General features: G+C 32.9%; 1 protein-coding gene across 4 annotated transcripts in view; it reads left to right on the plus strand.

Annotated features, from left to right (window-relative positions):
- The window catches only part of OXR1 (oxidation resistance 1), a 380,568-nt gene that overhangs the window by 328,184 nt on the left and 30,370 nt on the right, over positions 1 to 22,014 (plus strand). For all 4 annotated transcript variants that reach the window (XM_074352622.1, XM_074352619.1, XM_074352620.1 and 1 more), the window contains 4 exons: positions 5,924 to 6,108; positions 8,893 to 9,647; positions 12,997 to 13,165; positions 16,393 to 16,555. In XM_074352622.1, the coding sequence (XP_074208723.1) occupies positions 5,924 to 6,108; positions 8,893 to 9,647; positions 12,997 to 13,165; positions 16,393 to 16,555 (1,272 nt within the window). The remainder of the gene's footprint in view (positions 1 to 5,923; positions 6,109 to 8,892; positions 9,648 to 12,996; positions 13,166 to 16,392; positions 16,556 to 22,014) is intronic.

The raw sequence follows: 22,014 nt of genomic DNA on the forward strand, positions 1-22,014 counted from the left end.
GTATTTTCATTTTCATTCAGTTCATAATATTTTCCCTTTATTTCTTCTTTGGCCCAGGGAATATTTAAAAGTATTCAAGTTAATTTCCAGATATTTGGGGATCTTCTAGATACTTGTTACTGATTTCTGTTTTTCCATGTGGTTGGAGAACATGCTACTGTTTGAAGGCTTAATTTATTAAGACTTGTTTTATGGTCCAGAAATGTGGTATAGCTTGATAAACGTTACTGTGGGCACTTGAAAAGAGTGTATGTTCTGCTGTTGTTGGGAGGAATAGTCTGTAAATGTCAGTTAAGTCAAACTGAGTGTTAGTGTTGTTCCTCTTTATCCCTACTGATTTTCTTTTTGTTCTGTCAGTTATTGACAGAAACGTTGAAATATCTCACTGTAATTGTGGATATGTCTGTTTCTCCTTTTAGCTCTATCAGTTTTTGTTTTGTGTATTTGGAAACTGTTGTAAGATTATAAAACTGTTTGGGATCCTTATATTGTCTTGATGAACTGACTTGTTTAACTATGAAAGACTTTATTCTTGTTAATATTCTTTGCTATGAAATATGCATTGATGTATACAAATATAGTCACTTTAGCTTCCTTTTGATTAGTTCTTAGTTGGTTTATCTCTTCTATTTTTTTACTTTTAGCTTGCGTCTTATATTTGAAGTGAATTTCCATAGTTCCCATCAAAATTCACTCTTTGTGTCAGACACTCTATGGGTTTTGACAGATGTATAGTGACATTTATCCGCCATTACAGTATCATACACAAGAGTTTCATTGCCCCAGAATCCTCGGTGCTTTCCCTGTTCATCCATTCCTCCCTCTGAACCCCTGAAAACTACTGATCTTTTTATTGTCTTCCTAGTTTTCCCTTTTTCAGAGTGTCATATAATTAGAATCATAAACTATGATGTATGATTTCAGATTGGTTTCTTTCACTTGGCGGTAGGCATTTAAGAGTGTTCCATGTCTCTCATGGCTTGACAGCTCACTTCTTTTTTCACTGAAAAATATTCCATTGTGTGGATGTTTATCCATTCATCTACTGAAGGACATCTTGGTTGCTACCAAGTTTGGACACTTACGTATACAGCTGCTACAGACATTAAAGCACAGGTTTTGTGTAGACGTAAGTTTTTACTTCTTTTGGTTAAATATTAAGGAGTGTAATTGCTCGATCATGTAGTAAGACTGTGTTTAGCTTTGTAAGAAACTACCAAACTGCCTTCCAGAGTCACTGTATAATTTTGCATTCCTACCAGCAATCACTCAGTTACTGTTGTTTCACATCCTCACCAACATTTGCTGTTAGTGTTTTAGATTTTAGCCGGGCTTGTTGGTCTTTAGTGGTAACTTGTTTTAATTTGCTTTTCCCTTATGACTCATTTGTTTACTTGCTATTCATGTATCTTTGGCATTTTCTTTAATTTTGAAGACTGTTTTCACAAGGCATAGAATTTTAGGTTGACAGAGTTTTCTTTTTCAGAATAAAGATGTTTCTTTTAGAACTACTGTTTTCTGGATTGCAGTGTTTCTGAAGAGAAGTCTATTATTTTTTCTTTATGTTGCTTTGGTCGCCTTTATTACTGATTTTGAGCAATTTGATTATGGTGTAAGGGCCTTAGTGTGTTTTTTGTATTTTTCTTGGGATTCATTCAGCTTCTTAGATCTATAGGTTTATAGTTTTCTTCAAATTTGGAAAATTTTTGGCCCTGTTTCTTCCATAATTTTATTCTCCCTTGTCCTCTCTTTGGAAACTTCATTTATGCATATTTAGGTTGCTTGATGTTGTATTTCATAGCTCAGTGATACTCCGCTGCTTCTTTTTTTTTTTCCTCTCCATTTTGGATAATTCCAATTGCTGTATCTCTTAAGTTTAGTAATCTTTTTTTCTGCCAAATCTAATCTGCTGTTTTATCCAGTGTATTTTTCACCTGTGTTCAAACTGGGTCTCTTTTATCTTCCATGTCCCTACTTAACCATGCAGTCTTCTATATTCTTAAATACATAGTCTGTAGTTATAATAATTGTTTTAATGTCTTTCTCTACCAATTCTTTTCTCTCTCTGACTTCTGGGTTTGTTTCTGCTAATTTTATTTTTGTCATTGTGTGAGCCATTTTTTCCTGTTTTATTGCATGCTTAGTCATTTTTAATTGGATACTAGATATTGTGAATTTTACCTTCTTGGATGTTGTGTATTTTTGTATTTCTGTACATATTCTTGCACTTTGTTCTGTGACACAGTTGTTTCTTGGAAACAACTTGATTCTATCATGACTTGCTTTAAAGCTTTGTCAGGCAGGTCCAGAGAGCTTTAAGTCTATAACTAATTTTACCCCTTACCGAGACAATAATCTTCTGAGTATGGAGAGCCTGCAGATTATAAGATTGTTTGCTTTGGTTGGTGAGAACATAAACTATTTCTCACTGTGTAGACTAGACTCTAGGGGTTGTTTCCTCAGCTTTTTTTGAGTCCTTTTTTTCTCATCCTTAGATAGTTGCCATACATATAGGTGGCAATCAGTACTCAGCTGGAAGCTTGAAAAAGAACCATGTGTAGATCTCCAAAGCTTTCTCAGTGGGGGTTGCTCTCTCTCTCTCCTTTCCTTTCTCTGTCTATGGCCTGGAAAGTCCACTCGGTTTGCTGGGACGTTTGTAGATCTCATCTTGTTTCCCCTTATTCAGGTATCACTGCCCAGTATTGCAATATCTGAAGTTATTTCATGTATTTTATGTATTTCAGTAGTTTTAGACAGTTCTTGGCTAGAAGAAACATTTTAGTTGTAAGTATTTGAATAACAATTTCATTTAAGAATCAAAGAAAAAGTCATTGGCAGGGTTAGGAATGGCCTACTGCCTGGTGTTCTTGGAACACAGTCTCTTAAAGAAAGTAAGCAGGAAAAGATGCTTTCTCATACAAGTCATCATCTTCTTACAGGTCGATGGTAGTAAACTTTATTTATATAAAATCATGGAAATTGATCAACAATAATTATAATAGTTAAATTACTGTGGACTTAATCCTGAAAAAAAAAAATCAGTACAAGCTTTTATCTCTGCTGGGATGGATTCCCAAATCATAGTCTTTTATCTTTTAGTATATACAGAAGTATTGTAATGTAAGTGGTAACTTTTCTTTTACAAATAGACTCTATCTTCTGTTAGAGATACTTCCTCCTTAGAAGATTAGTCAAGTAATTGTACTTAGGGAGTTGGAAGTTATTAATGCTAAAGAGAAGTATGTGTTTAATGTTTCTGAAGGTCATGTGGACTAAGAATGTATGCTAATTGGAAACCTCGTACTCACAGCATGCTCTTGCTCCTGATATACGTCTGCATTTATGAAGCAGTATTTAAAAAGAGTGAAATGCAGATGGTTTAGGATGAGTTTATAATTTGACTTGGTCTTAGCCAACTGAATTTGAGAGGCTACTTTCTGAAGAGATTTTTTTTTTAATTTTGTGTTGAAGTAATACATCTCATGACCATCTCTTTTGATTTATGAAGACACCTGACACCTGACTATACCTCAGAGAACTCCAGCCAGAGACAAAGGGAAAGAAGTGTGAAGAATATATCAGTGTGTCCTTTGGGTAGTAGCAAATAAGGGTACATTCCTGGAAAGTAACATTAGCAGATTGCTCAGTCCAGTGTTAAGATACAGTGCTTTGAGCCCCTTGTAATCCAGGTAGTGGAAGCACAGTTTTGAGAGGCTTTTCAAATGGTTTTTATAAGTATACTACAGAAATTATAGTACTCATCTGTATAGTAAATTAAAGCATTGCACTGGGACTTTTCTATCATACCTAGTAATCATTGTGTTTAGTAAAAATCCTCTAAAACAAAAGATAAGATGTAGTGTTATGCCAGTGAAGTAAATAGTATATCATCATTTATGCTCAGATGAAATTTACATAATCAAGAATGAAATCTTTCAGAGAGCCTTGCTTTACTTAATCTTTACTGATTGTTTGGTTTCATTTCTCAAATAGCTTAAGTTTGTAGAAAAGAATAGAGAGAGGTGTTAAAGATCGGAAGTCTTTAAGGTTTTTTATATTGTATATCCTCTACTCTAGATTATCTCTTTCCTGAATTATCCCTAGCAGTGTAAATGTCCCTACAACTTTTTTTTTTTTGGAGGGGGGTGGTAAATTAGGTTTGTTTATTTTATTTTATTTTTTTACTTAGGTACTGGGGATTGAACCCAGGACATCATGCATACTAGGCACGCACTCTGCCACTGAGCTATACCCTCTCCCTGTCTCTACAGCATATTTTATCTTTACTCATTGACTTGAGTTGGCATGTGATCCAGGAATACAAACTGATGTATATGAATCTATTTAAAATATTGATCCAAAGGTAATTAGGCCATGATTTATATAGATACTCCTTATTTAGGAGATCCATGGTCTGAACTAAAAGAAATGCTTAGTAAGAGTCTCAGATTGATTCCCTTTCCCTCACCAAAGTGCACACACACACATTCTTCTCTCCAGTTTTGCATGCTGTTACTGTAAATGTTAAACATTTTATAATTTTGAACATCTCCAGTAGCTTTTTCCCACTTGTGATTGGGTGACCATTTCTAGTAGGACTTTATTTTTTACTTTATTATTTTTAAAGTTAGTGTCTGTCATAACTCACGTTTTACATGTTTAAAGGTAAGTCAGGTAAATTCGCAGAACTGAATATGGACTTGGAAGGAGGGTGTGATACCAAATCAAGCAGGATTTAAGTTTTTCTTTTCCCTAATAGCATCAGAAAAAAAGACAAATTTGGAATAACTGATTTATTTTTAGAATTCTGTCTGCTTTATTTTTATACTTACAGAATGTAGTGGAATGGGAGTTAAAAAAATGGGATTAAGGAATATTCGGCACTTAAGTTGGAGTGATTATTGTTTGCAACACAAATATGAAGGGATTATAGTAAAAAGCATGGACTACCTGGATTTTGAATCCTGGTTCTGCCACTTATTAGTTAGCAGTGTTATTTATTATTTAGGATAAGTTTCCTAGCCTCTCTGAGCTTCAGTTTCACCATCTGTATACTCATCTCAGAGCTATAATTGTGAAGGTAAAGTGAATATTAATATAGAGAGAGTATGTTCCATACAAAGCATTCAGTAAACGTTAGCAAATGTTAGTGGGATCAGCTTCTTATATACTTCAGTTTGCTCATTTGTAAGATGAGAGGGTTGGACTCCTTATATTTGTATCAGTATTTGTATAAATATGTTTAAATTTTCATAGTTTTTCATGATTAAATTAAAATGATTACCGCATGCCTTAGAAGTCATGTAATTTACCTGATTTTACAGATGAAGAAACCGAGGCCCAGAGGCTTTGCTTGCCCAAGGTCACATAGTCAGGCAATAGCAGATGCAAATGAAGTGGACATTTTTTAAAAAGATAGTCTGAAGAGATTATACTGTCTTCCTTTTATAGTGGATCAGCTTATCAACACACTATTTATTAAGCCTGCATTGTGTTCATGAAACTGTATTTGATATCTGTTGTAAGGGAACAACACGGGAAGCAGTATGCAAATTAGTGTAGAACATGGCTCATGCCTTGCAGGACTTTACAGTTCCATCTTATGTTACTGAAGTTATTTTGCTGATGTAACTCAGCATTTTTTTGAGTCTGCAAATTTTAACTCTTGACGTGATTGACTGAGGGCGAATATAATACTCTTTATATTTTGCTTCTGCTAATGAGAATTTGCTGGGAAACTTTAGGTTTTACTAAAAATGTGTTCATGAGAATGCCATAGTGCTTGAGTGTACCACTTTTATATATGGTAGGTGGCCTAACCTCAGAAGAAAATTGGTAAAAATATCTAGAATAATTCTTGAATATTAATTAATATTAATTTTAAACTTTGAGGATTAAATGTAATTTTCTTTTTTCACCTTAGGGCACAGTCAGTGGTGTGCTGCTAGTTACACCAAATAATATAATGTTTGATCCACATAAAACTGACCCCTTGGTCCAAGAGAATGGCTGTGAGGAATATGGCATCATGTGTCCAATGGAAGAGGTGATGTCAGCTGCAATGTACAAAGAAATTTTGGATAGCAAAATAAAGGAGTCCTTACCCATGTAAGTGGTATTTATACTCCTTTGCAATTTTATTACATCTCCATAGTTGACCCTGGCTTAATACTCTTTAAAGTATTTTTTAATAGTTTTATTATAGCTGCCTTTCATTTTATCAGTAATGAAACAAAAATATATTTAGTATTGAAAAGGTTATTCTTACTGCACTAGGTTAGGAATTGTCTTAGATTTATATTTATATATTTGGTCAGGTTCAGAAAACCTGGTAATTATAAGTAATCCATAGTACAAATTTAATTCAATGTTTACCAACCTGTTTTCTTCAGATACAGCATTCAGAATTCTAAATTATTTTTATGAGTAATCAAGGATAGCTTTCAAATGTTTCTTAGAAGAGCCTGAAGAGTCAGTTGTGGGATTTGAGGGAGGCCACATGAGCAAAGACCTGACATTGCTATAGCCAGAGGAGCTTTGTTTTCTGTTTATTGATTTATATGTTTTCATCCTTCTCCCTCAGATAAGTATAAAATATAGGGGATAAGGCCTACAAATTGCACAAATATAAAGAGTTAACCTTGAAATACACTGTTTAGGGGATTTGTGTGATTCAGAAAACATAGATGTAAGGCCCCAGGTCAGCACAGCCTTTGAAAGTAATGTGCTTATTAACAAAAGGAATGACCAGAGAGAAAAGGGAGGAATAAGAGAAAAAAATAGGAGAAGAAAATAAAAGATAGGTATACAAAGAAAGGAAGGAAAAGTATAAAGGAAGGAAATTTTTATGTAATAGAAATCTCCCATTCCTGCTATATTACTTTGTCAGCAGTTTAAGAAGTGGCTTCACTTTAACTAATTCTGAGATTTGTATCTCTGTATTAGCCAACAGAGATGATGATGGGTGTGAAACAGCTGCTTACATAGGAGAGGAAGAGCAAATTATTTGTGTTTCTAAGACAGACTCCTTGAGTTGTTAGAAGACCTATGGTATAATAGAATCCTTTATTTAAAGTCTCCATTATACCTGACACTCAATAGGCATATTTTGGATTGATAAACTCATCTTAAGAAATGCATATTATTCCTAGGATTCCCTCTGCTGTTAGTTATTTTAATAGATCATCATCTGAAGTCCAGTTTCAGCAAATAAAGATTATCTGGGTGGGTGGAGGGATGAGGCAGCGAAGTGGAGGATTAGATTAAAAGGGAAACCAGATTATGTATGTATGTATGTATTGTCAGTCATTGGTGAGATCCATTTTTTACTTGCTCTGCTTTTTCATTTGTATTATGATACTTTGGGGTTCTCTTACACTGAATGATTCGTGACTATTCTACATGGATGCTGTAGGGCTCTCCTTCTTCTGAATCATTATTTTATCATTCAGAATGTCATCGGTCTGGAAAGACCATCTATTTAATCCAACCATTTAAAAAAATTACTCCAAAAGGAATATCTTTCAGTGCTGTCTCATGAATTGATTAAAAACAGTATTTGGCAACAAAGCAGACAAAGAAAGCATGTGGTTTTACAGGTTAATGTCTTATATGGCAAAAATGAGATATAAGATTTGATTGGTTTTCTTCTGTCTTAAACTGCTTGGAAAGTTGATTACAAAGGTATTCTTCAGGAACTATATTGAGCAGTAACAATATCATTGACATAAATAAATATTTAGTCTTTCAGCGTGTTAATTCTGAAGGTTACACCACATGTCTAAATATATATCCAATTAGGTTTGCTAACTTTATCTCTTTCCTAAGGAAGGGTCTTATTAAATGTACACGTACAATTTCTCAAAACTTTTACCAAAGTCCGAGACCCTATGTATGTAGTTTGATTGTATCACCAGTAGATGGCACTGTAACATGTTTAATAGCACAGATAAGATGCTTGCATTTCTTAAAGGTGAAACAGTCATATGCAAGGGAAGCAGAGATAAGAATTGGACTTCAACTAAATATGTTTTTAAAAATAAATTTTACCTATCCTATACATAATGAAAATGATGCTTACCCTTATAGAAGAAATATCAAGAAGTAGAATAAAAGGAAAAGAGTTCCCCAACTTTACCATCCAGAGGTAGCTAGTTAATTTTGAGTTGACTTACTTCTGTCTTTTCTATTCTGAAACTTGCATAAATGTTAATACTTTTTCCACTAAGAGCTCATGGAATTTCCATTTATCACAAACCACTTTTAGCCATCATTTTAAATTGCTGACTTGTATTTCATGCTGTAGTATTTGTACTGCCTCCTTCCAGAACGTAAACTACCTTATCTTTGAACATTGGTGTTTGTGTATGCAAATGCAATTAAATACGGAAATCTAGATGTAATTATGAACCATGCAGCAAGCTAATATCTAACTTGTTAGCTGAACAAATGCTCTTAGGATTGTTAAGGGTTGTTACTAGTAGCCTAAAGAATCCCCCTAGTGTGTAATATTATTCAGTATATTTTTACTGTAGTAAGATTTAAAATATTAATCAAAATTTTATTTAAGCTTATTTTTCATATTTCATCAATGAATAAACTTTAGTTTAAAATTATATCTTCACCCAAAACTTCTCTTCAACTTCTCTTCGGGTAGATTAATTCAGGAAATCTTACATTGGTGTCTTCCATATCTTAAGCAGTTGAGGCAAAAGCTTGACTTAATTATTTGGTTTGTATGAATCAATCAAATTTTTGATATGCTGTTAAGAGATGTATGCTACATCCTTTTAGAAAAGCCTTTTTGGTGATATTAATTCAGTGTTAAGTTTGTGGAAGATAACATATTACAATTTAAAAAGTCTGGTAACTTTAAATTTTGTTTACCAACAGAGAGAGAGATCAGTTATCAGGAAGGGACTTCTGTCATTCAAAGAAAATAACAAGAAGTAATACTGATGAAATAGACTCAAGAATTCGTGATGCAGGTAATGATAGCGCCAGCACTGCTCCTAGGAGCACAGAGGAGTCTCTTTCTGAAGATGTGTTCACGGAATCAGAACTCTCTCCTATACGAGAGGAGCTTATTTCTTCAGATGAGCAGCGACAAGATAAATCTTCTGGTGCGTCGTCAGAATCTGTGCAAACCATCCATCAGAGTGGAGTAGAATGTTTGACAGTCATATCAGAGGCTACTCCTGATCACTTAAAATCCGACTCAGGACTTGCTGCCAATGAAGTTGGGACTCTTTCTCTTAAAACTGATTTAAATAATCTTGAAATGGCCACTAAGGAAGGAGATCAGGCTACAGATAATTTTCAAGAAATATCAGGTCCTAAAGAACAAAGCACAAGTATAAAAGGAGGTGCAGATCAGGATTTTCTTCTTAAGGAGAGTTCACTACACCAAGAAGAGGGTGAAAAAGAAAGTATGCCTTGTGGGGAAGCTGCAGAATTTAAGCAGAAGCTAATTGTCAACAAAGGAAAACAAGGAAAGGAACAAAATCAGGATTCAGAGACTGAGGTAGAAGAGCTCCGGAAACTCTGGAAAACCCATACTATGCAACAAACTAAACAGCAAAGGGAAAATATTCAACAGGTGTCACAAAAGGAAATTAAGCATAAAATAGGAACAGCCGATATAGAAGGTAAGCATTAAGGAGAATATAAAGTTACTTCATTTCATTGCATGTTGTCTTCCTCTTTCCTCAGCAACTCAGAAGCTGCTGTATCTTGGGGCCAGTCTGAAAGATAGTCTAGTGGCCTTTAACTGATGTTTCTCTGTGGACAAGCACACAGTCTCTGATTTCTACTGTCTTGTCTTTTCTTAGCCCACAGTGGATTGTCCATCACAATGAGCATCTTTTCCACCATGTTTAAACATTCCTCACTCACTGCATTCTATCTTTAAGCAGTTTATTTCTTCAAAGTGCACAGAAGCTCTATAATACCTCTGATTTCTCCATTTTCTTTTTTAGGTTTTGCTATGTTATAGCCTTTAAAATGTCTTTTTCATTGCATGTATGATATCCAAATTGCAATTTGTGATTTTCAAAGTTAAAATTCTCATTTTTTAAAAAATGCAATTAGACAAAAAATCTATTTCTAAAATTCTCCCAACTATTCAGAAGTTACATCATTGATTATTTTTCTTTAAGAAGCAGCACTAAGAATAAATTAAAACTCCGTTTTGTCTTTCAATTTTATTTTTTCATACTATTTACTTATGAAAATTACAGTAATAGTCTTTTATTTCTAATATACAGTGCTTCTGCCTAATTCATTATGGATTAAATGGGGTGTAGCTCAGAAATCTTAGCTAACATTTCTTATATTTTATTGGAATGCTGATTCCAGATTAATCCAGTTTACATGTTAACTTTTCTTTTTATAATTGAAAAAAATTTATTGTTAAAATATACATAAAGTTTACCATTTTAATCATTTTTAATGTAAAATATAGTGACATTAGTACATTGACAATGTTGTGCAACCATCACCACCATCCATTTCCAGAACTTTTGCATCTTCCCAAACTGAAACTCTGTACCCATTAAGCAGTCACTTCCATTCTTCCCATCTTATAGCCCCTGGCAACCACCATCCTACTTTCTGTCTTTATAAATTTGTGTTTCTACTGTAAGTAACTCATATAGGTGGAATTATAAAGTATTTGCCCTTTGGCGTGTGACTTACTTCCCTTACCATAATGCCTTCAAGTTTTATCTATGTTGTAGCATGTCAGAATTTTCTTCGTTTTTAAAGCTGAATAATATTCCATTGTACACAGAACATTTTATATGTTCATTTGTTGATGGACATTTAGGTTGTTTCCACTTCTTGTCTCCTGTGAATAATGCTGCTGTGAATATTGCTGTACAAATAATCTGTTCGAGTTCCATCTTTCTATTTTTTTGTGTATATACCCAGAAGTGGATTTGCTGGATCAAATTCTATGTTTAATTTTTTGATGAACTACTGAGCAGTTTTCTACAGTGGCTGCACTATTTTACATTCAGCTATGCACCAGTTTTTAAAACTTGTTTTTAACAACACTGAATTTTCTTTGTGTTATCTAATTTAGATATCCTGAAGCCTTAAGGACTATATTCAGTAGATATTAAGGAATTCATTTACTCAAAGCAAGTTCTAAAAAGATCAAATTTTTTTCTTTTGTAGTAGTTTTTTCTTTATTCAGAACTAATGAATATTAAAGAATATTTGATAAATATAGGACTTTTTAGGAAATTTATAAAAATTACCTGGAATTCATCACCTAGAGATGATCTTTGTTAATATTTGGTGTATTTACCTTTGGTCTTCAGTGTGTATGTGTTTATACATACACACACATGTGTGTACACACATATACAATTTTGGTATTTGTATGTATCCGTATGTATATTTTCATATAAAATTAGGATTACATTATATGTAGTATTGTTTCTTGGTCTTTGCACTTAATATTTTATGTCATGAACATTTTCCCATGTCCTGATACAGTTCACCCCTGAACAGCTCGGGGGTTAGGGGTGACATTCACTCGACCTCCACAGTCCAAAATCTGTGTATAACTTTACAGTCAGCCCTCCATATCCGTGGTCTGCACCCATGGGTTCAATCAACTGTGTATCACAGTATTGTAGAATATATTTATTGAAAAAGATCTGCATGTAAGTGGGCCCTTGCAGTTCAAACCCATGTTGTTTAAGGGTCACCTGTAGGTCTTTGCAAACACAGTTTTTAATGGCCCTTTAATTTAGCCATTTCTGCATTAAGGCATTCAGTTGTTATTAACGATTCATATTGTTAAGATATTTCCTATTTTTGATTTAAAGAATGCTGCCATGAATATTTTTATTTAATGTTTGTGTCTGATAATTGTCTTGTATTTTGCAATTTTTGAAAAAGATAAAATGAGAGGTTCTGTATGACCCAATAATGAGTAGACTACTTTTATTTTAGTGGGTTTATTTGGGTATATGTTTTGATATGGGAGGTTCTTATAACAAAATATTTCTAAAAGGAGAAAAATTGGTAGATATGTTTAGATAGGTGTTCTGGATTGTTACCCCTTTGATTTCTTTTGTGTGTGTGGGGTTGGGAGGATTAGGTCTATGTAACTAATTTTAAGTAACTCAAGATTCTATAATAGGGAGCTATTCAAAGTCTCTGGTATTTAGTGACTTTATAATATAATAAAACTATGTAATATATATAAAATTGTGGAATATAGTTGTGGGAGCAGTGGTAAAACTTCACTCTTTTAACCTGATGCAAATTCTGGGAATCAGATTATGTACTTTACACAGTATCTCACAGAAAAAAGCCATGACTAGTACCCATATCCCCTGACTGTAACTAAATGCTTTTTGTTCCACAGTATGCTGCCTTCATTAACTAATTAATGTCCAGATTCCTGAATTGAACCTTATTGTCAGATCCTCAGTGTACCTTATGTCAACATTTCTGGTTGGAAGAGTCAGAGATAATTCAGTCTTAAACTGTCCAAACAGATGGCTGAATCTAGCATATTGTTTTTATTACACCTTCATATATATATAAAAGATTTACAAACTTTTGTATTAAATTTTTGCCTGTAACAACTGTATTAAAGTACATCTTTAAAAAATTCTACAAACTTATTTAGATGTTATTCTAGGAGGCTGATAGAGAATACGCAGAAAATTTTGTATGTGTATGTAATTCCCTTAGTGTGATTGTTACAAACAAAAATTTAACAAGAGTACTGAAACTTTCTCATTTTTTCCTGATACCCTTAGGCATAATTTTAGTTCATAACCTGACTGTTAGTTCATTAGTTTTGCAGTAAGACAGAAAAAATACAAGTCACTTACAGTTCACCTACCAGTAAATTGAAGTTTTATTCTGTAATTATTTATCAGAAGTTAGGAGATAAGCATTACTTAAATTACCTAAATTATCTAAGCATGGTGTATGAGAATTGAATAAACCCTGTTTACATCTCAATTCTAGGTTCTGTACTTTTAAAAGAAAAAAGAAGGCATCGATTGCATAAGTTCTTATGTCTCAGAGTGGGAAAACCAATGAGGAAAACGTTTGTATCTCAAGCAAGTGCAACAATGCAACAGTATGCACAGAGAGATAAGAAACATGAATACTGGTTTGCTGTGCCACAAGAAAGGTAAAAAAAAATCTTGAAAACATTATTGAGATTCTTTGAATTGAAATTACTCTGTGTGCCTCTTCACACCAGTGGCACATATAGTTTATGATTAAAACCTGACATTAAATCTGTTCAACATCTGAAAATTTTCACTTTTAAAATTTTATTCCCCTTTGTGGTTTAATTTTAAAAATGTGGACATATACCTAGTTTCAGTAGTAAAGAAACTTAAAATGTCTTAGATCGAGAGGGTTGATCAAAATGCTCACTGGTATGGCCCCTACGTCAAGGCAGGTAATGATGTATAATTTCTGTTTTAAGCAATTTCACCAAACGCTTACTGAATATCTGCTATATACATAGCACTAAATTAGCTACTAAAATGATGTGGTCTTCAAACTAGTTTTTTGTACCACTACACAATAAAATTCTTCATCTTAAGTTTAGGCAATTCTAAAGGATATCTGCCTTCACTGTATTGGAAATATTGACATTTTAAGTTAACACATTTATCTTTTAAGTATATCCAGTAGGATTTAAACATCATAGCCATTTGCCCTCTACCATTATCCATTTAAAAACTATTTTAATGTGCTCTTCTTTAACAGAATTTGCATCATTACCTTTTCTCTTTGAATTTGCATTTCCATTATACCTCCTCATAGAATCTTATTATAAGGTAGTATATTTTTATTCCCTTTACATTTTTTGTAGCAAATTATATATACTTAACACGTTTATGGGTGTGTTTCCTGAAATTACATGTATTTTAAAATTTTCCGTGATTATTGTCAAAATAGTAAAGGGTCTGAAGTTTACCCTACTTACTAACAAGTCGGTCTGCTCAGTTTAAGGCATGCTGGTAGAACACACAAGAGTCAGAATAGCAGCAGTCACAGTCACAGTCCCAACATTTGCTTGAGTTCTTTGAACTTCAGTTCCCACAGTTTGGTGTGAAGAATGCCAAGTGACTGCTACACATGCCATGGGTTTGTTAATGGAAGAGAAACATAAGTTTAGGAAACCTAAACCTTTTATAGTGTACAGTTAGCATGGTTACCCTTTGCTCCAGAGTAAGATACTGTTTCTACCTGTGCTAATGTACTTGAAAAGGTGGTACTGAACATACGCAGCGCCTCTGCTCATAGGACATGCAGAAGTCCAAGCGAAAATTGTCTTGTCAACGACTACAGTATTCCAAATGTTAATTGAAACCAGAAGAAAATTTTAGAGTTATCACTAATACACAGTTGATCAAAGCAACATAAATTATAAGCTGTCATAATTATTATACATAAAATGAAAAATATGAGTAAATGTCTTAATAAAATAGGGCTTTCTCCCCCAGTTAGTTTATATGTCCATTAATGAATATTATTTATTGAAATGATAAGATAGAATTCAGCCCCTCAGTTCTACCCGCCTTCCATTTTTTCTTTTTAAGTACTAAGAAGCTTTGTTCATAAAAAAGTCTATGAGACTGAAAAAAAATTTTATTATAATAATGTCATACAATTCCTTAAGCGTGTTTCTATTTATATTCCAAAATTACTTGCTCATCTTTCATCAAAATTCTTTTTAGTGATCATCAGTGAACAGCTTCATTAAAAGCCCCTTCAGTTTTGTAGAAATTAGTGAATTAGAAACCATTTGATATGCAAAAGGATTTATTACCCAGTCTTTAGAATCTTTCCCTGTCTCAATACCAACTTCTGGCAGCAAGGAAGTTATTAAACTTTAAGTCATGTACCATTGTAAAATTCTGGATGAGTAAGGATATGCCCTTTTTCTGTAAAGTAGAAAAAGTGCTTTAGTGAAAACAGAACAGACAGTCTATCAGGTATGTTGACCGCATTGTTCTCAGGCAGATCAGTATGAGTGAAGAGTAACATATGGAAGCAGAAGATAAAGAAAGAGATCAATTTCCTTAGAACTGTCTTGTGTCTCTATACCTCTCGGAAAGTCTTTACGTGTTGCTCTGTAGACAACTGCTTTCAGGAATATAATGGTAAAATTATTCTCCCTCTCACCTACAGTGTGTGCGTTCAACAGAATGTGATTAGAGTAATTCAAAAATTTGGTATGATTTGCATAATTTGTGACTACATGAAAGGCACAGAACCAGATACCCAGATTTGCCAGTGATACCAAGATGACTGCAGTGAAAAATTCTACTCTATTATATCTTTAGTTAAAAATAACATAAGGATTTGTTTTTCTCATTATTGTTGGCTTTATTTTAACTTTTGCATGGAATATTCCATTTTAATATTGTCCTTGTACCTTGGCTAATGTTCATTAAAAATTAGTTTTATTAGGATTTTGAACTTTATTGTAGTAAAGTAATTTATGAAAAGTACTGTTTTGGTAGAGACAAATTAGCTGAAAGATGAAACTTAACACCTTTTTAAAGTGTTAGTTGCCACGTAAGAAATGTTCCTTTAAATTTTTTTATTAGAAACAATTTCCAGAACCATTGTTATTGATTATTATATGTTAGTGGATAGTTCTATAATCAGTTTTCAATTAGCCATGCTAACAATTAAAGACAACAAAACATAGATATTTGAAATGTGTTTGACCCTCAAATAATGTTTATCAAAGATTTAATTATTTTTTGAAACAATAGGCTTTACTATCATAAACAAAATTGAAACGGGGAACAAGAGAATTGAAAGATTAGATCGTCTAGTCCTGAACCAATAATATACTGTGTGTTCTTGGTAACTTTTATCATTTAAAAGTTAAATACATTAAATTTCTATTAACTTGGAAAAATTCTGTATGTCCAGGTTTTAAAATAGGCCATTAATGAATTGTTTACTTGTATTTCAGATAATTTTAAATTTGAGAATTTTAAATAATTAGATCATTGTGTGAATGAGTTCAAAACTTTGGGTTTGATTTCCCTTCCCATTACTATGTTTCTTTAAGAGAAGAAACATTACCATGGACAAAATCTGAGCTAGTCAAAAGCCTTCCAGAGAAAATCTTAATGTAGTTTTCTCAGAGCTTGACAAACAAGGAAAAAATTACTTTAAATTAATGTGTTCCTGGTCGTGTTGTTTGTTTTCTTCTTAAGTGAAGCATAGTATTTTTTTGTGTATTTTAGGTCTTCAGCTTTTGTCAAGATATTTAACAAATACAATTTAAAAATTTTAGCTAACAGCACAGAATACTCTATTATTAATATTAATAATTAATATTATACTATTAACATTATTAATAGTCACTTGTTCTAACAGGACAGATCACTTGTATGCCTTCTTCATTCAGTGGAGTCCAGAAATATATGCAGAAGATACTGGTGAATATACCAGAGAACCTGGATTTATAGTAGTAAAAAAGATTGAAGAATCTGAAACAAATGAGGATTCTACTAATGAAGCAGCAGCTAGAGAATGGGAGGTAAGGAGAAAACTGTGAAGATTTCATTTATCTTTTTACTTTGTGTGAATTTATAGTTTTATGGTAGTACAGGCAAAGTACAAGTGATCTTTGTACAAAGGGGTAATAATTTTTTAGAGGTTCGTTGTCCATTATTTATTGAATGAATCTGATTGGTAACTTTGGTTTCTTACTATTGTCAGTTTTTCTTTTGCTTTGAAATAGTAGAGGAGCAACCTATCAGCAATAAAATGTCTTTTATTGAGTACATTTTAGAATAATATCAATTGCTGTTGTACTAATTTTAACATTTCTTTGCTATCTGATTGATTTTAATGTTATCTCCTGCATGGAGGAGATACAGCAGTAATTTGGCAATAATGCTAAGGAGTAAGCTGATGCTAACTTTACAAATTAGTAAGTTTTATGTGCTCAGATTTACTGAGCTTGTCTAAATGGCGACATTAATACATGTAACGCCTCTTAGATGTTTCTTTGAATATTATATATCATGTTTTTACATGATAGGGTGACAATATCTATTTTTTGTCTTGTGGTTGCCTGGATTAATTTCTTCTTCATGCATTAGAAGATACAGAGCAGATGCTAAAATGTGATAAGAAACAGAATCAAAATTTGTCACCCATTTGATGTTAATGTTTGTGGTTGTTTTTGTGATATGAGTGTATTGTGTATGTACTTTAACATGTATAATGATTGAAGGTGTACATGGCATGTTTTTTGTTAAAATTCCAAACCTGATTTTGTATGTGCCAAACTCCACTCTGTAATATATGTACAGCATCAGTTTCTACTATAACTCCAATATAGTGGAGGGAAAGAGTTAACATATACTGAGCATTTATTTTGAGTTATTTTAATACTCAAACCATAAACATTATTAATTTTCTTACTGGTTTTATTCACAATAGCCACAAACTAGAAACAGCCTGAATGCCTGTCAGCAAATAAATTTTGGATTATTTATAGTGCTCCAAATAATATAGCAACACAAAAGACAACAATATGGATCAGTCTCACAGATAATGTGTTTAATAAAAGAAGCCAAGCCAGACATAAAAGATTATACTGTATAATTCCATTCACATGAAGTTCAAAAGGGCAAAACTAGTTAAAAGTCCATCAGACTGCCTCTTTCTGAGGGTTTAAAAGGTTGGCTAGGGGCAGGAGGCAACTTTATAGAGTACTGGATATGTTCTCTATTTTATTCTGGGTGATGGTTACATGGGTGTTGACATATGTAAACTAATCCTTGTGTATTTAAAATTAGCTTTAGGGACTTTTTAATTGAAGATAGAGTGGAAGGGGATGAAGTTTTTTTTTTTTTTTTTTTTTTTTTTTAAAGGTGTTACCTAGCTAATAAGGGAGGATTTAATGACAACTAGGTAATGGTGAAGTTTATAACTTGGGTGACAAGGTGGATGGCAATATTTTTAATCAAGGTGATTGGGAGTTTTCTCTCCTTTGGAGTTGGAATATTTAACTTTGGAAATAATAGACTTTTATTATTATTTATGTGAGTATTGACTATTTTGATTCAAAGGAACTGCCTCGGTTCTTGTGGAAGTCTGCAGGGTATAATATCCAAAGAAGAAAATAACTGTCTCCTCACCTGTTTTCAGCTAGAATTGATTAAAATAAAAAGGAAGTGGAAAATAAAAAATTTAATTTTAGAAAATTTCTCTTGCATTGTCTAGAAACATTTTGCTGCACTGTCCAGTATAGTAGCCACTAGCCACTTGTGGCTATTGAGTACTTGAAGTGTGGCTTAATGCAACTATAGGGAATTGAATTTTTAATTAAATTTAGATTAATTTTAATTTTAAAACTGATACTTGATTCAGTTATTGGATAGCTTCTAAATATGTTTGAATAACTTGGATATATGCATCTACTTTTTTTATCTATAAATTTCATAAACTGTAAATATGATCTAAGTAAATCTAAACTAAATAAGATCAGGTATTATCTATGAACATTTGGTGTCTCAGTTGAGATGTGCTGCAGTTAAATATACAAAGTCGCATAGGTGCGGAGCCACTAGCCACTTACAGCTATTGATCGCTTGAAATGTGGCTAGTCCGAATAGAGATGTTCCGCAAATACAATATATATACACATATATATGTACACACACACATAGCACACATACACATACAGGATTTTAAAGATTCAGAATTGAAAGAAAAAGTATAAGAGATCATTAATTTTATGTTGATTAGGTTGAAATGATAGTATTTTGGATATATTGGGTTAAGTAAGTTGATTTGTTAAAACTGATTTAACTTGGGTTGGGTTTTTTTTTTTTTTCCTTTTTAATGTAGCTGCTAGAAAATTTATAGTTGCATGTGTCTTGCATTGTGTTTCTGTAGTGCCTGATGGTTAGTAAGTGGCCAAAAAGTTTTTTTCCCCGTCGGAAGTCTGTTGTTTGCCTTTGGGCTCACTCTTGGTGTTGTACATTCTGCAGGTTTGAACAAATGTATAATGATATAAAAAAGTATTTTAAATGTTAAAAGGATATTTTCAGAGAATGAATTTGGCTAGAGAACTTATATAAAATAAGTACTTTAAAACATAATTTTTTTTCAAGTTTTTGTTCTATCTAGTGGTGGAGAATATGTGACTTAGAATTTAGGATGAATTTTTTATGGCTACCAACTTGAACATCAGTGTGATTAAAACTGTCTGCTCTGCTCACTCTTACTTTGCTTCAGCAATACTTAGGAGATCTTTGTTATTGCTGATTGTTAGTCAACATGAAATATATTGCTAACACAAAATCTATACATTGGGAAAACTTTTGCAAAAACTTGTCTCCTCTACTACTTCTTTTCTGTTTTACTTACTGTCTCCCTCCCTGTGTAAGTGCCACGAGGGCAGGGTTTTGTGGATTTCTTATACTACTGTATCCTGAGAGCTAAGAACAGTACAAGCATATAATTCATCCTCAATATATATTTATTGCATTAATGCATAAATTTGTACATAGATTAAGATAAATAATAAAACTTGTGCTTAAAAAAATATTGGCCTTTATCCTAAAATAAGTTCTTACGTCAATTGTAGTAAATATTTTCTTGTAAAGCCATGCACTCTGGAATTTGAAATTAACTGACAATTTAGCCTCTCTCATTTTACATTTTATACTATTCTTGATTCTGCTTTAACATATCCAGTGATAGTTTATTATCTCAAAGGGCAATATTTTCATTTTAGGACAACTCTATTAGAAAATTCTTTCTCACAGTGAGTTTAAAGAAACACACTTTCGTAGGTTGAATCCATATGTCTTTGTTCTTCCTTCCAGAGCACATCAGTAACAACAGACATTTTCTAGATAATCTGAAAATATTATCTTCCTTTTTATTACTGATTATTTTCTCCAGTACTTCCTCTGTTTGACTTTAATAACTCTGCTTTGATCCTCCACTATCCTCATCATTACCCTAAAAGCATTCACGGCACCCCAAATTATTAAAATGTGCACTGGCGATAGTAAGAAAAACTAATATTTGAAACAGTTTCAGTTCCCAACTATGCAAATTGAAAGTTAGTTCTACTGAAAATAATTAGAAAAGGCTGGAATTTAAGGAATAGAAATAATGAGAAAAGGAAGAAAGGAGAGAGTATTAGAAATTTGTACAATGAATTCTAGAGAGAGTACGAGCAGCAGAAACCTACCTTTACTGAGAAAGAAAGTTAGCCAAATTTTAAGGTTTTCAGGAGTAAGAACCCCTTATTATACATCAAAACTAAGATTCCTGAATATTGAGAGAAAGAATCTGAGAAATACTACACGCATAACTTAAGACGTGTAAGAGATTGATATTCTTTAATATGTACTCTTTATTGTTCTAGTTTAGGCAATAGAACTATAGTTAGCATAAAACATCAGCTTACCTCATCTCTGTTTTTTTAAACAATATTGTCTTGAGTTTCTTAATTATGAGTTCTGCTTTTGGTAGTTTAATAACCCTACCTTGCAACCAAGAAGAAACTTACTGTGGAGTCTTCTCTGGTTTCTGCTGGTATCAAGTGACAAGAAGTCAGTAGAGAATGTGTAGTGAGGATAATGCTTCATGTGGGCCTTTGCAGTTTTGTGGAAAATACTACTTTTTGCTTTTTAATGGCGATTGTTTTTAGGATTTTCACTGAAACAGAAAGTGCACTAATGACATTTCAACAGTGTCAGGAAGGTCCTGAGGTAAAGGTGGGGAAAGATGCCTATTGAACCCTACTCTTTTCCTGATGATAGTGCTTTGATTTGATTAATGTACAAACATAGAGATTAATAATATAGTGAATTCGCATGTACTAGTCACTCAGTGTTATCAGCTTATTTCATTTATAATTCTTCCTTTTCCCCAGTTCACATTTATTCAAATGTGATAACAGGCTTTAAAATCTATGTAATATGAATGTATTTTTACAGTTTGCTGTTTGAATCTGGATCCATCTAAGGTTCAGATGTTTCATTTAGTTAAAATGTCTCTTAAATCTTTGGAAATATAGGGTCTCCCTCCATTTCTTTGCTTTGCTTTGTTTTTTTCCCCCCTTGTAATTTTAGTTTTTAAGAAACCAGATTTTTCCTGTAGAATGTCCTACAGTCTAGATTTTGCTGATCACATCCCCACAGTGTTAATAGCATGTTCTTTTACCTTGAATTTCCTATAAATTGATAGTTAGATCTAGAGCAACCCATTTAATTATAATATCATCTTTATTTTACAGGTGACTTCTCTAAGCATGTTTCTTATTTAGCTAAAGTCCTCAAAGTAGTCAATCTCTAATTCGGAGACTGCTCTCTTTTTACCACACCAGGTTCTCAACCTTGGCAGAATCTTTGAATCATTTGGGGGCGCTTTGAAAAATCATACTGTTCAGGGTCACTTGAGACCAATTAAATCAGAAGCCCTGGGGAGGAACCTCATTGTCAGTATTCTTTTAAAGCTCCTCAGGTGATTGCATTGTACAGTAGTGGTGGGAAAACCACTCTGCTACAGCATGCCAGCTCTGCGGGGATTGTGTTAAACGTATACAATGCTAAGGGTGGGGGAGATTCTTTCAGACTGTATTGGTCGTAATATACTTTAATTTTCAAGTGTCTTTCTTGCAAGTTACAATGTATAAAATATTTTTCAAAGTATTTCTCTTACTTTGATGTTGCATCTGCACCCCAGAAACATAAATTTGGTTCCCTGTGGAGAGAGGTTTCTTTAATCATTTTGTGCCCTGATAATTTTTTTTTAAAGTATAGTTAGTTTACAATGTTGTGTCAGTTTCTGGTATACAGCATAATGTTTCAGTCATACATATATATATTCCTTTTCATGTTCTTTTTCATTATAGGTTACTACAAGATATTCCATGTAGTTCCCTGTGCTGTACAGTATAAACTTGTTGTTTATCTATTTTATATATAGTAGTATCTCCAAATCTCCATCTCCCAGTTTATCCCT

This window comes from Camelus bactrianus, chromosome 25, assembly GCF_048773025.1.
Source record: "Camelus bactrianus isolate YW-2024 breed Bactrian camel chromosome 25, ASM4877302v1, whole genome shotgun sequence".
NCBI classification, from domain to species: Eukaryota; Metazoa; Chordata; class Mammalia; order Artiodactyla; family Camelidae; genus Camelus; species Camelus bactrianus.